This window comes from Octopus bimaculoides, chromosome 3 (assembly GCF_001194135.2).
Source record: "Octopus bimaculoides isolate UCB-OBI-ISO-001 chromosome 3, ASM119413v2, whole genome shotgun sequence".
Taxonomy (NCBI): Eukaryota; Metazoa; Mollusca; class Cephalopoda; order Octopoda; family Octopodidae; genus Octopus; species Octopus bimaculoides.
This window is the reverse complement of record NC_068983.1, coordinates 73,251,950-73,268,237: the sequence shown is the minus strand read 5'-3', so window position 1 is coordinate 73,268,237 and position 16,288 is coordinate 73,251,950. Positions and strand designations below refer to the sequence as shown.

The 16,288-nt window shown below is 36.0% G+C and overlaps 1 protein-coding gene across 1 annotated transcript in view; it reads left to right on the top strand.

The window, feature by feature from the left end:
* The window catches only part of LOC106874456 (tumor necrosis factor receptor superfamily member 16), a 158,022-nt gene that overhangs the window by 83,997 nt on the left and 57,737 nt on the right, over nucleotides 1–16,288 (top strand). The window contains exon 2 of the mRNA XM_052966222.1: nucleotides 11,900–12,398. Coding sequence (XP_052822182.1) covers nucleotides 11,900–12,398 — 499 coding nt within the window. The remainder of the gene's footprint in view (nucleotides 1–11,899; nucleotides 12,399–16,288) is intronic.

The following is a 16,288-nucleotide window of genomic DNA, read 5'->3' as shown; positions in this document are numbered from 1 at the left end:
TATATATATATATATATATATACACACACACAATCACCTACACATGTGTCTGTATGTGTGTGTATGTGTATATATATATATATATATATATATATATATACACACACACTCCTACTCACCTATATATGCGCATGTATATACACACACCTATATATGTGTATATATATAATACACACACATACGTGCATGGGTGGGAACCAAATCCTATGCAAGCTTCGTAAAAATAAAGTTGACAGTTCGTGCTATGATTTTTTTTTTTTTACGTTTCATAATGAGAATTTTACGTTTGATTTATCGAAATTTTTTGGTGACAAATCATACTTTTTACATCGGGATCAGATTAAAAAATATATGAAGATAATAAAATAGCATAAAATCTTTAAAATTTTTATAATAATAATAATAACATTAATGTAATCAATATTAGGAAAACATTAAATATATATATATATTTAAAAATAAAGAAATAGAAAATGAAGATTAAAAATTAGTGAGTAGGAGAATAGGAAAAGCAATGATCGAAGGGGAGGGGACAAGTATAGGAAAGAGAAAATTGAGAAAGGTTGAATAGGAAAAGAAACAGCAGAGAGAAAAGAGAATGGGTTAAAGAAGGGGAAAAAAAAAAAAAAAAAAGGTATTTGGACAGAATAAAGTTAACGAAAGAGGAACAGAAATGAGGAAATAATGAATGAAAGAAGTAGAATGACAAAATGGCTAGAGAGACTAAAAGAAATACAGATGAAATAGCGGCGAAAATCTACGTAAATGAGAGAAAGAGAAAGACATAATTGGGTAGGAGAATGTAAAACAAAGGAAAAAGGAGTGAGGGTTAAAATGGCGGAAGAGAGTAAAAGGAAAGACAGAATGGAAATAGAATAAATAAAAGAGAAAAAGAGTAATATAGATTGATATAGAGAAAACTGATAAGGAGAGGGTTAAAATAAATTGTGAGTAAAAATTTGAAAGAAATATAGAAATGTGTGTGTGTGACTGTGTGAAGAGAGTGATGGCGGAAGTCAGATTTCACAAATAACAGAGTATATAACTAAATTTTATTGTGAAAAAAAAAAAAAATGTTACATCAAAGAAGCGATAAATAGAAAAAGCAGACGGTGTGACAAGGCTAAACATATACAGATAAAATTGATAAACATTAAGATCGTGTAGCGCTTTTCGGAGAAAACAGCAGAAATTAGCTTTCATCTCATAAATACATACGTGTGTGTATGTGTATGCGTGCGTGTGTGTGTATATATATATATATATATATATGCATATATACACATTCATACATGTATACACACATATATATATATATATATATATTTGCGCATACATATGTATGAATATGTATAAGCATGTATATACGTACATACATACATTATACATATATATACATACATACATACACACACACACATATGTATATATCTTGAATTGTGATGTGTATTAATCGATTGACTCATTGTCATAGCAATGATATTTAATAAGAAGAAATGTATACAGACGAAAATGAAGCAATTGATCTATTTTGTGTGGTGAGGAGGAGTGAGATGAAAAATCTGATTGCTTCTTGTACTGATTGTAGGAATAATACACTCACTTTAAAGAATGCACAGAAATGAAAATGCATTTTGCTTGTGTGTGTGTGAATTAATCAGTGATTGAATGTATTATTTTTATGTAGCTTGTATTGTAGGGCATTCCATCATCAGCTGTCGACTAGAGATCACAACGATTTCGACATCTACTGATAGCATCGCTCTTATTTCAGTGGTAGCGAGTAGCATTGGTGCTAAGTGCCAAATGTCTGGGGGTTTTTTAAATTTTTATAATTACTTTTTTAGGTTTTTTTTTATGGTTTTCTGTTATCTCTGCAGCTACCTCACGAAACGGAGTACATCTGCAACCACTGCAACCATTCAGCAACTACAAGCATACCTCAACTTATGTCATTTCTAGTTAAGTCTTTTCGACTTTGCGTCGATTTTTTTTTTTTCAAAGAAATTAATGGAAAAATAAACTTGAACTTCAGTCGATTTATCCTTCTTTACGTCGCTCTCACTGGACATATTTAAAAATACAAAAAATAATAAAAAACAAAAACCTAAAAACGTTACTGATGTCTAAAATCAAATAAAATATATACAAGCCATTTATTATAACAGATATTTTCGTGTTACGTGGTTTTTTTAATTAAGTCACATGTCTTGGAACCAATTACGGACGTAAGAAGAGGTATGCCTGTATTTTGTATTATTGCTTCTTGCTGAGGATTTCGCCTTTACTCTCAAAATTTAGGTTTTTCTGTCAAATAACTTTAACATACCCATGACGAAACATTTTCTACTTCACGAATCACTGCTCTGGTATCCCTTCTAAATCAAATTCGACCGTAATCGTTTATCTTTTACTTGTTTCAGTCATTGAACTGCAACCATAAAGGGGCACCGTATTGAAAGAGGTTTTGTGAAAACAACAGGGTACCATTTGGTATTGACTTTCATAATTAACAACTTGTAGAAGTTGCAGAATTTTGTAAAAATATATTTCAGATCTTGTGATTAGATAATTTCCAGAATTGTTGATGTTATTCAAAATTAAACCTTTCTTAGCTATACACAAGTTGCATGTTTTAGTACAGCTGATGAAAAAAAAAAAAAGTTGAATAACGTCAACAATTCCGGTTGTTATCTAAACAAGATCGGAATATTTTACTTAATGTTACTACTTTCACAAGTACTTGTTAAGATTTTGAATATATAAACCAGCTCCCGATTAAGCAGTCTAACATTGACTTATTCAACGAATTCTTCTTTATTTGTTTTATCATGTACTTTCTCCACAATACCTGACACACTTTCCCACTATTTCACAACATATGTTTTTAAGAAACTTTTTTCACTTTTTCTCTCGATCTAAGGATAATCTCATGTATATATTATTGATGTTGATCTAATGCATACAACATTCATGGCCAGTGTGCATCACCAGGCAACTTTTTAACACCCTAACCGGTTAATGTTTGGGTTTGAAATTTGTAATGCCGTTATGAGGTTTTATATAATTTATTAATGAAGTTACAAACAATTAAGTATAAGACAAAACACAAAGTTTTAAAAAGAGGTCGCTTTTCAGCAAAAAGGGTATAAAAAACAAACTGTAATACCATAAAAGAAAATCAAAAACATCTTTGTTTACTTTTTCAAATATCCAAAGTACATCAGTATTAAAACTGAAAGACGTAACAGTTAAAACAACTTAACTGACCATATTAAAAGAAATAAACTCAATTAGATTATATAACCTTTCCTTTCCGAGAATAATTCATTGTTTGAAGATAAAACTTCAGTGAATGTAAGATAGGCGAGGGTATGTCTGTGTGCTTAAGAAGCATTGGGCCGATCAATGCCTTGTGAGTGTATTTGGTAGACGGAAACTGTGTGAAAATCCGTTGTGCATATGTCTCTTCTGTATTTAATCATTTAAATCCTTCCCCTGAAGGTTTCTAACAAAGATACAAAACTCCAGCTTTGGAATGTAGATAACAAACAATCTGAGAAAAAATAGTTTTACTGTTCCGCTTACAGATTGTATTTGTAATGTGCGAATCAGTTGATTTCTTTTTCTGAAAATCCAATCTTATCCAGACTGACAGTTAAGCATTTACTTACAAAACCAAGTATTCCATTATTATTGGTATAAATGTAAATTTGTAATCCTGATATAGAAGTTGGAAGTTTCGAGGCAGTTGGCCATAGTTATCTTCTTTCTCTTTGATTTTCAAAAAGATATTCACATCAGCAGGACAGCTGACCTCTATGACGGTACATACTTTTTCTTGTCTACCCCAAACAACAATATCCGGCATATTATGTTTACACTTGACAGATGTTTTGATGAGAATTTTCCACTAATATTCTTTGTGTTGATATTTGTCTTCGTATTCAATATCAGGAGGATTCTCTGTATTTATTCCAGGACAGTCTTTTTTTTTTTTCCGAATGGCGTTGTATATTATTTTGCGACAACGTCATGTCGCATAGGGAGTTAGTACCTTGATGACATTTTTGCGCAGCTGCTAATCATATGTGTGATGCCATCCACATAAATATGACATAATCTACATTTTCAGTTGCATCTTGGAACTCTAAAGGCTTCACTGTCTCTCTTGTTGATTAGGTATTTAGTAACAATCTTCTGTTCTTGGATTGCAAATGCATAGCCTTCGAAGTGGACTCGTGACCACTACATGTATATAGTATTTTTAAAGTACTGTATAGACAAATTCACACACGTATGTATTTAGGTACGTACGTATCTTTGTTTGTTTGTATGTATGTATGGCAGAACGCGTGGCCTAGTTATTAGGGTGTTGCGCTCACGATCGTGAGATTGCAGTTACGATTCGCAGATAAGGAGGTGTGCTGTGTTCTGCAATCGCTTCGATGTGACACACCGTGCACCTGTACAGGCAATGTCAATTTGATGGATAGAGTGCGAGAGTGCGCTAATGTACAACACAAACTTTGGATCAATATAAACAAATCATATCTGCAGGTTGTTCAACAAGAAATTGTAGAACCGCCCATCTCGGACAGAGAGAGTAACATTAACGTGTGTGTGTGTAGCATGTGTAAATTGTATCTCTATGCTCATGCGTTAATATAGACGTTTTAAAAATATTATTATCATACATTTTGTTAACAATAGTATCATTGGTTACAGGTTTCCGAAGGACCAATCAATGGTACATTGAATTTTCGACGTGTCTGTGCAACAGGGGCGGAATAAATGTCACAAAGTATTTTGTTCAAACGTGCTGGTTTATCGGATTAATTACTCATGTGAACCAATAAAAGACACACACACACACACACTTTTCTTTTATAAGATTACTATCAGGGACTAAGACCCTTCCCGAGTCATATAGAGATATAGGGCCGGTTTTACTCTTTCCATGAAGTATATATTCACCCCCACTGGACGGGTCGCAGGATTGCTCACTTTTGCCAGCTGAATGGATTGGAGCAACGTGAAATGAAGTGTTTTGCTCAAGAACACAATGCGTCGCCCAGTCCAGGAATCCAACACCTTAACCACTAAGCCATGGGCCTCCATCAGGGATTAAGCCTTTCTAGAATTTTCGAGGATGTGCCTAACTAATATCACTATGATATTAGTCCACTTGGATGTTTTGTTGAAATTTATAAGTGTTATAATTTGTCCTAACAATCAAATTCGGAAAATTTGATTGTGTTGGTGCATATAATTGTAGATGTTAGTAAATGCAGGTTGTAAGTGTTTCAGTTGGATGTTTGTGATTTTATTGGGCTTATGAAATTTTTTTACACATTTCCCTATTGCTTTTGGATGTCTAATGAAAGGAAAGGGCCCAAAATCATGGTCCAGATAGAAAGTGCATATTTTCCCTTTTAAGTTCCCGTTTTCTTTGAGGATTTTGGGGGGTGATTTTTATGTTAAATATCTGATATGGGCGTTTTCTTGTGGATATATTACTTGAGACTGTTACTGCAACATTGTGATGTAGCCGTTGTTACTGTTGATTTGTTAATTACTCTCAATAGCATTTTATTATTACTTTTATGGTTTATGTTGAATACAAATGTTCGCCAATTTTCTGTCTCTCTGTAGTTTATTATTTTTGTTATTTCCTTGTTTAATTGTTGATGTCGAGTTCTATTTCGGTTGTCTGTAGTTTTGGTGTATTGTGTTTGAGGTTGTCTTTGTTTTTTATGAGATTGACTATTTCTGGTATATCATTGGTACTGTGTGTCTATGTTGACTTGTAGGATATGTTTTTGGGATGCATCTATAATTATATTGCTGAATTTATGTTCTGTAGTGGAGGCGCATATGGCTTGGTGGCTTGGTGGTTAGGCTGTTGGATTATGATTAATTATAAGATTGTGATTTCGATTCCTGGACCGGGTGATGCGTTGTGCTCTCTTGAGCAAAACACTTCATTTCCTGTTGCTCCAGTCCGCTCAGTTGGTAAAAATGAGTAATGCTATTTACCGTGTAATGTGGACTAACCAGAGTGTAGTACAGTTGAATACTGAAAATCTTGATTCTGTTACTTTATGAAATCCATTGTATTGTTCTTTCTTAAAATTCGAAAAAGTGCGAATGTGTTGGTGAACAATTGTTGTAGTTGGCTTGTTAAGGTGAACTGTTTATGAAGCAAAGGTACTTTAGCTATAATACAATTAAGTTACCTGGTTTGTTGTCTGTACTATTTGAAAACCAGAATGATTTAAGTGCGTCGAAGTCTCTTCTAATTATGGTTTTTGTGAATGTGTTTTAGGTCAGAAGTGTAATGCCATGGGAAGATTGATCAGTTCGATAGTGATATATAAGTTGTGTGTGTGTGTGTGTTTCGTGCTGCTAATTTATATTTTCAAAGCCTGCAATTTTCGTCTAGTGTCATTTCCTATTACTTTAGAATGCATGTTTTTTTTTTTTTTGTTTTTTTTTCATCTAACAAGATTACTCGCATTGTGCTATGGATATGTCCAGTCTGATTTGAGTATAATGTTGAATGTTCTGTATTCTCGTAGTAATAATATTTTCTGAATTATTGCTATGGAAATGTTATATATGATGATAAAAATTTTTGGGTCCTTAAAGGTGTTTTTAGAAGCGCTAATGTTATACTGGAGAATTTTTACATTTTCACAAAGTTTGTATTTGTGTGGGAAACGTTTATTTTTAGATATATTCTGTGTAGGCTTTGGAAAGAGATTCCTTGTTTTTTATTGTTGTTGTTGATGTCCGTATTATTTTTCTTATGAATAGTGTATTCTTCTGGGTTATTTATAAATAATAATCCAAAAATGTTGGGTTTTCTTTCGTAGAATTTTGTGTTTTGGAGATTTAAGACACATCTATAGATGTTTTGGAGCCTGCTTGATGAACATTTATAGCTACTGTCGTTCTCTGATAGCATTTACACGTATTGTGAGAACCATACCTTATGTCGAGGGCACAATGTTTAACAGGCATTCCAGCCGTGGCCGTCCTGTCTTTGTTGGCATATTATATTCAGCATTAGTTGATCCCATCTATTTAACCATTTTTAAGACGATGGGTTAGTATTTTGATATTTGTTGTCCTAGTCAGAATACGTCTGTAAAACAAAAGGCCGAGATGATCACGGTTGGAATAGTTTGATCAACTCAACCAGGGCTGACCTGGGGTCAAACAACATTGCTGCCTCTACATGATGGCGATGTGATTGTTTTCTATGCAGCAGTGTTACCGTTGTTTTTCACTTCCAAATCTGGGTAGAACTATGACCACAGACATTCCAACCATGACTACTACGTCGTTCACTCGGGCATTGAGTATCTAGGACTACCTTATTCGTGCGCCATTTTCTTTTCAAAACTAGGAGGTTAATGGAGGTTTGACTGCTATTTCTTGAAGGTCGAGTGAACTCGTCGATTCATGGTGGCAGTATCTGTTCTTCGCCTATATGGACTGCCCTATTTGTCTTGACCATGGACACAGCACTACGACGATTGCTGTCCACTTGATTGGTTTCCCGGTACCTTATGAACGTGGTCATCAACGTTCTTTTTATCTCTAATACATCGCCGACGCTGTTATTTAACCCCAACTCAGTCCTGATCGAGCAAACATATGACCAAACGTATTCCAATTGTGACCATCCAGTTTTACTTCTATATCTAGGATTATATTGTCTATTACATTTTCTTTATGTTAGATGGTGGGGGTATATAATTTGAGGGTGGAGGCGCAATGACCCAGTGGTTAGGGCAGCGGACTCGCGGTTTCGATTCCCAGACTGGGCGTTGTGAGTGTTTATTGAGCGAAAACACCTAAAGCTCCACGATGCTCCGGCAGGGGATGGTGGCGAACCTTGCTGTACTCTTCACCACAATTTTCTCTCACTCTTACTTCCTGTTTCTGTTGTGCCTGTAATTCAAAGGGTCAGCCTTATCACACTGTGTCACGCTGAATATCCCCGAGAACTACGTTAAGGGTACACGTGTCTGTGGAGTGCTCAGCCACTTGCAAGTTAATTTCACGAGCAGGCTGTTCCATTGATCGGATCAACTGGAACCCTCGACGGCGTAAGCGACGGAGTGCCAACAACAACAATAATTTGAGGGAAATTTGGTTGATGCTTATAATCGTTCAAGCGACAGCTTAGAGCCTACCATCGTTTATCTATACTGTAGTGTACTTTGAGTTCAGGCATACAAAGCACTGAATCTTCTCTAAAATATTGTACGGTAAAGAATGTAATTGCTTCATTTTGTTTTTGTTTCTTTTTCTTTTCTTTATCATTTTTCCTGAATGGTACCACTATGTTTCAGTTATATCACAATGTTGCCATTTGTTGCACTAAGCGACTATTTGCTATTAATCTTTTAACATCAACCATTACCATTCATTACACGCCTGTTGCATTATTGCTTATATATAATCTATGTATGCATTATGTATATGTGTGTATGTATATATATATATATATATATATATATATATATATATATTTACGTTTGTGTGTGTATGTTTGTACGTACACATACACACATCCAGTTTTAATGTTTGCTTAACGTTTAGTCTTCTGCTGAGATCTAAAATGGCGGTTGTTTCTTTCTTCGTTCGGAAAACGGCCACCAAATAGAAGCGTTCTAATGGGCTCGTAAAGAAATCTTTCCAGATGGAATGTTGTGATTGGAACTGTATTTGTTCTGGGTTAACCCTACGCCAACAAAGTGTGCGAGACGTTTCTCTAATATGGTGTGTGTGTGTGTGTGTGTGTGTGTGTGTGTGTGTTTCTGTGTAATCACATTTTGCAAGAAAGAGATAGAAATTTATGCAATGGGAAAGATAGAAGAGAAAAAATCGGTGCACAAAGCAGAGAACAAGAATAGTGAAAGTGTATAAATAAATAAAAAACAAAACGAGATGGTAGAGGAAAGCAAACACAAGCACGTTACGTAGTTCTCTTTTACACACACACACACTGCATATCACACACACATGCATCTCATATATGCATCACACGCACATACACACACACACACACACTAGACATATACACACACTACTACCACCGCCACCACACCGCATACACACTACACACGCACGCACTCGTGCCTCAAACACAATAAAATGATCCCATATTTTTGATTTTTTTTTTTATCAGAGAAAAATCTTTATGTGGTGATGCAATGAGATCCAATATGAAACCATTTGATAGTAATTTACTTCGGTTAGATCATGGATCTAACGGTGCTACAAATTTTATATTCGTATCTTACACTGGGACAAAGCACTAAATGTCTAAATTTCATTTTCCTTTCCATGTTGTTATGGTTGACTCATAGGAAGAATGACTACTCATATCCTTTTGCTGAGATTCCGAAGGTCTGCGGTGTGTGTTAAAGGATACACGAATCATAGATTAATTATCTTCAGACGGGTAACAAAGTCCGTATACTTAGGGTGGGGTTATATAGTCAATTAAAACGATTTCCAGGTACTTGTAACAAGGCGAGGAATGTAAGGGGAAGTCGGCTCAAGCAGAATTTGGACTCATAAAGGTTTCTCTCTCTCTCACACATCTCTCTCCTCCTCTCTGTCCGTCTGTCTCCCCACCTGCCTACATGTGCCATATCTATACTGACGCCATGGCCATTCGATGTTTAAAAACTAGTTATATAGAAACTTCTTTCAAAATCCCTATTTTGTTTTTCACACATCCACTTGTGTAGTTTGAACTATGTAAAATGTTGAAGAAATTTAGCTGTTTCTTGCAATACATACTAATACATCTAAAGCAATTTTTTTTTTGGGTGGGGGTGCAAAATTCGATTGTGGATCCCCAATTTACTATTTTGTTACATGGACCCCTAAAAATTTTATGTGGACCCTCAGGGGCCGTTCAGACCCTGATTGAGAACCACGGTATTAGACGGACGTAGAAGTGATATAACTTCTACGGGAGAAAGTGAACCCAACATATGTTACTAGAGTACAACCTTTCACCTTTCTGGTGTCGATGAAATAAAGTTCCAGTCAAGCACTAAATCCGGTTTAATCGACTAATTCCTTCCTTCCAAATTGCTACCCTTCTGCCTATATTAGAAACAATACTGAACTCTAAGAAATAACATACAAATGTAAGTCAATAACATGGTATAAGATAAATCAAATAGATATTACTGTACTGAATGACGTGTTTTAAATAAATTCTTTAAAAAAATTCGTAGGCGCAGGAGTGGCTGTGTGGCACCTTAGGCAAGTGTCTTCTACTATAGCCTCGGGCCGACCAAAGCCTTGTGAGTGGATTAGGTAGACGGAAACTGAAAGAAGCCCGTCGTATATATGTGTGTTTGTGTTTGTCCCTCCACCATCGCTTGACAACCGATGCTGGTTTACGTGTTTAGCGTAACTTAGCGGTTCGGCAATAAAGAGAACGAGAAAATAAGTACTAGGCTTACAAAGAATAAGTCCTGGGGTCGATTTGCTCGACTAAAGGCGGTGCTCCAGCATGGCTGCAGTCTAATGACTGAAACAAGTAAAAGAGTAATAAACTGAATCATCATCGTCGTCGTCGCTGTCATCATCATCAGCAAGGCGGCGGGCTGGCAGAATCGTTAACACACTGGACGAAATGCTTAGCGGTATTTCGCTCGTCGGTACGTTCTGACTTCAAATTCTGCCGCGGTCGACTTTGTCTTTCATCCTTTCGGAGCCGAGGCGGCGAGCTGGCAGAATCTTTAGCGCGCTGGACGAAAACGTTTAGCTGTATTTCGCCCATCGCTACGTTTTGAGTTCAAATTCCGCCGAGGGTTGACTTTGCCTTTGCCTTTCATTCATTCGTGGTCGATAAAATAAGTACCAGATGAACGCTGGAGGTCGATGTAATCGACTTATCCCCTCCCCCAAAATTGCTGCCCATGTGGCGAAATTACTATAATAATAATAATAATAATCATTATTATTATTATTATTAAGGCGGTGAGCTGGCTGAATCGTTAGCACGCCGGAGTTCAAATTCCGCCGGGGTCGACTTTGCCTTTCATCCTTTTGGGGTTGATGAAATAAGTACCAGTTGAACACTGGAATCGGTGTAAATCGACTAGTCCCCCTTCCCCCAAATTTCGGGTCTTGTGTCTATTGTGGAAATGATTGTTGTTATTCGCATACGCTATTCAGTACAACACCTACTTGATTTAATTAATTAGCAGTGTAAGAGCGGTTTTAAGGGAGATAAACAGTCTACACATTTAACCCTATGTGATGAGGCAGAAATTAAAAAGTAGACGAAAACGAAATTATAAAGTGGACCTCACTAGAATCTGATTTAAAATTAAAATTTTTTTTTATCAAACCTGCCTCTGGGTTTCAACTAATTCAATTTGGAAAGTATGACAGTATTGTTTGATGTCTGTTGAAACATGTTTTGTAACGATGATGATGATTGCTGTTGTTGTTTTTTAGATTTGCTCTTTTTAATTGGTGGCGAAGGTTGTTTAATGAAGTTTCAATTTGATGAACTGTTTTTTATATTTTTTTTATCCTCGACGTAACAAGATCAAAGCTGGAAGTGTGGTCTTTGATGTTAGATAAATGATTAAGAGATGGGATACATGTGCGGGGTGGTTACAGGAAAGTAATGGTGTGAGGGGAGTGTGTTAATTGAAAAATAACATTATCAAATAAATTTTGTTGTTTTGTTTTACTTATTTTCTCCGTGTTTTTGTATAAATTATCAAATACATTAAACCTATTAAAGCTAAATTTTATTTTTACAACCAAGCAAATGCGTTGCAAAGTTTTTAAAATAATTATTCTGTCCCAAACTATTCACTGGTTTACTTTCCTCACATTACAGGATATCACAGCTGGAATCTGTCCAAGCAACCAGAGCAATTTAAATGGTTCTTCCTGTTGTCAACTCTGTGAACCCGGTTCAGGTGTCGTCGGTAATTGTACTCGCAACCAGGACACAGTCTGTGCACCGTGTCAAGCTGAGAAGACATTTTCATCACAGGCTAGTTCAACAGAAGAATGCAAGCTCTGTTCAACGTGTCCCGAGCACACTTACATTAAAAAAGTTTGCAACGTCACCCATGATACACAGTGTGAATGTTCGACCGGTTTTTTTTACTCAACAGAACTGCAAGCTTGTATGTTATGTACTCTATGTCCGGTAGGCTGGGGTGCCGTGCGACCCTGCAGCCCAACGGAAAATAGTTGGTGCCAACGATGTCCCAATAATACATATTCCCACTTGATCAGTGGAACTATCGGTTGTGTGAAATGTCGCACATGTGCCAGGGACCAAATCATGATACAGCCTTGTACTGACACTCAAGATACGGTCTGTATAGGTAAGTATTTCGTTTAACAATACAAACCATTTCGTTTTGAATATGTTTTCTTGTAGGAGATTTCCAAAAGACCATATGCAAACCAATTTTTCTTTACTTATATCACCACTAACTTATGTAATTTTTTTCTTGAGATCTCTATAAACTAATTGAGGAAAAGAAAAGATTTGTTTAATAGATCAATATAATTTAATGTGACCCGGATTGTCTTTTATCTGTGAAATTCTACAAAAATGCCACTGGTATTTTAAGATCAATGTGATCTTAAAATTTTTTCGTAACTATATTCTCCCACAAAACCAAGTGAACTAAGTCAATGTAGAATATGTCATATATATAAATAAATATATATACATATAAACAATAGACTGGTGGATTTAAAATTCGAGCCCAAAATTGAATAGTTCGTTATTTCATCCGTTTAATCAGCTACATACCTTACGCGCGTTTCCCAAGCACACGCCAACCCATACACACTTTAGCGCGCGTGTGTGAGTGTTGGTGGGGGAGTGTAGTAAGATGATAAAGTGGATAATAGGGAATCACATAATATAAAGTGTAACTAACGACTCAGAAGACGAGCTAACGGTGGCTTCTCTGCGTTATTACTGACATAAACTACTACGTGCAGATTACGGTGGTATTTGAAGTTTTGAATTGTTTCCTTATTGGGAAACTATTTCTTTGGCGGTTCGCTTTCAAAACGGATGGCACTGAAGAGTTTGTAATATAACTGGGTAAATAACAATATAAAAATCTGTAAATATTTTCAAGCTTCACTTTGGTGCCATCTTCATGTTTTTGAATGTCTTAAGTTATACATCTTTGTCAGCGTTCGACAACATTATGAGGAATTAAAAGAAAAAAAAATGTACCTAGCTTATTTATTATCCCCAGATCATTCCATTACAAAGTCCCTAATTATCTTGACTGAAATAGTAGTCATCTGCTTCGCTCTTATAGAAAAATTAGCGAATGAAATACATACATCAAAAAACCTCCATCATGTATCCTTATTTCGTACTTTATTTTGGCTGGGTTCCCACCTAGTCCTGGAAGACAAAGCCGTTTCGCCGAGCATCTCGATTCATCTTCACCACCTTTTGTGGATAAAATCCAATCTTGTGTCTTCTTTCAGGTTGTCGATAAATGTCAGACGATGTCTCTTACGCTTGTCAGTATCATGTTGTCGGTCCCAGAGAAGAAGTTTTGATGCCTCTTCTTCTTCCCTTGTAAAAATTTACCAAATATTTACCAATTTTATATCCACATGATAGTGTTTTTGTTGCATTAAAATGTATTATTTTTATTATTTATTTATAGGAAAGTACAATTAAAAAGCTTGTTTAAAAAATGACTGCAGCGACCATACGTCCTTGCTGTCATATTGGATGAAGGGGTGAGATTTAAAAGCTGTAATCTAGTTCGGGTAGATCAGTATTATTATAAAATGTAACCTTGCTCTTAAATATGGGATTCACAAGAAGTATGCACCCATGTCTGAACAGTCAGTCGCAAAAGCATATCAGTAAAAGCTAACTGAAGACGGAACCAAATGTTTTTATATGAACTTAAAACAAAGAGGAAATTATTCTAGTTTTTGAGACAGCACATACTGACCAGGCTTTCATAAATAAAGAAGAATCGTCTTGTAAGGTGAGACTTCAAACCAAAGAGGCTATCTCTCTCAGACAGAATAAACTTTCACTTGAGACTCTAGAATAGAGGTCCATACGGCCCTTGGTGGGGATGGACACGTAACATTTTGTTGCTAAAATTTATGTGCAATAAACTGGTTATACTTCTACAAATATTTTAACAATTTTTAGATACAATTCCTAATAATATTCAGTTATAAAAATATGATCTTTTAAACATTAAATAGCTATGAGGGCCCATTCGAGTAAAATTGGAATCAAAGGGGTCCACGGGCAAATGATGGTTTAGAAACACTGCTCTAGAGCAATGGTACCAGGACTCTCTTTCTCTCTCTCTCCCTCCCCCCCCCTCTGGCAAAGTAATACGACCTTGTAGTTCAGACCCAAGAGGAAAGAGAAAATGAGGAAACTTGACATATTTGTAACAAGCTCGCTTTGCACCTCAGTTAGAATCAAATCGTGTATCAAGGTTTGCACGACTTGGCCAAAACTGTATGAGAAGTGCCACTGACAACAAAGCAAATGAGTAGAGCAGCTATTTAGAGAAATGGCAGGACTACTGAAAGATAGTGAGAGAGTGAGTGGGAGAGAATATATACGGTTGGTATTATACCAACCTAAAAGGTTGAGAGAGAGAATACGAAGGGGCGCTGAAAAGGTATCATGGAAAGCTTGGCTGAAGACCCAACCTTCTGAGTTCTTTTACAGGGCTTAGAAAAACTGAAGGACTACTGCAATAAGTGTGTGAATCTGAGAGGGGAATATGCTGAATAAAGTCATAAATAACTGATCCTCCTGTATTTTTCTTTTAGCCACAGCCAAGAACTTTTCAGCAAGCCCTCGTATTCTCTCTCTCTCTCTCTCTCTTTGTTTCCTATTCTCTTAACACCTTTGTAATAGGGGTACCTTACTAGAAATATCAAGACTAATTAAATATATCTAAGGTGATATTCCAGTGTCTTTGTTACTGTTATATGTTGGCACTCCGTCGCTTACGACGACGAGGGTTCCTGTTGATCCGATCAACGGAACAGCCTGCTCGTGAAATTAACGTGCAAGTGGCTGAGCACTCCACACACACGTGTACCCTTAACGTAGTTCTTGGGGATATTCAGCGTGACACAGTGTGTCAAGGCTGACCCTTTGAATTACAGGCACAACAGAAACAGGAAGTAAGAGTGAGAGAAAGTTGTGGTGGAAGAGTACAGCAGGGTTCACCACCATCCCCTGCCGGAGCCTCGTGGAGCTTTAGGTGTTTTCGCTCAATAAACACTCACAACGCCCGGTCTGGGAATCGAAACCGCGATTCTATGACTGCGAGTCCGCTGCCCTTACCCCTGGGCCATTGCGCCTCCACACTGTTTTATTATTCACGTTTTTAAAGTTCCAGCTGCATTTCCTATAATCCTCTATAACAATTTTATATGGAAGATAGACATATTGTGACACGAAAATCATTAAAAAACATTGTTTTGTAAATATGCAATAAGAATATATGATAGAGGAAATTGAAATGAAAATATCAATTACTGCTAAGTATGCTGTTAAATTGGATAATAATCTAAGAAGATTTGGATTTATTTGACTGAAAAACTGATGTTAATACAGTTTTGCTGCAGAAATTGCGTAATTTAATTAGTCTGGTCATAATAAACGCAACTTTAATGAACCCAACTTCAATTGCCCTGTTCGGAGATGTAACATAAATTAATTAATTCTGATATAAATTAAACAAACAGAATATGAGGGCTGATATTTTGCAAATATTTATTGTAAATATTTATTACAAAAAGAATTTCAACTGCTTAGATACTGGATCTTGGACTGAGTTTTAAAGAATAAAATAATCAGTTAATCCATTAATCTTTGCGAAACAGGTTGACATTTATTTTATTGGTCGATGATCGATTTGCTCTTCCTATTTCAATTATCCTGAGATACCCTTCAGATGTAGTTATAAGATCCCTTTCTTCTAAATCCCGAGAGAATACTATTATACTAATGGGGAGTGCCACTTTTAGCAGATGAAGCTGCTGTTACAAATACAGATACAATTTGATACGTACATGATTGAAGTGATACAACTTGAAAACTAAAAATACACGCAAACTAGAGATATATCAATAAGACGCAGACGTAGAAACACTTACCAAAGGCTAACCCACGTGATAGATAGGCCTGTCAGATTTCTGAAGCGCAACATTAGAGAGCACAACATCCAGTCAAATGAGG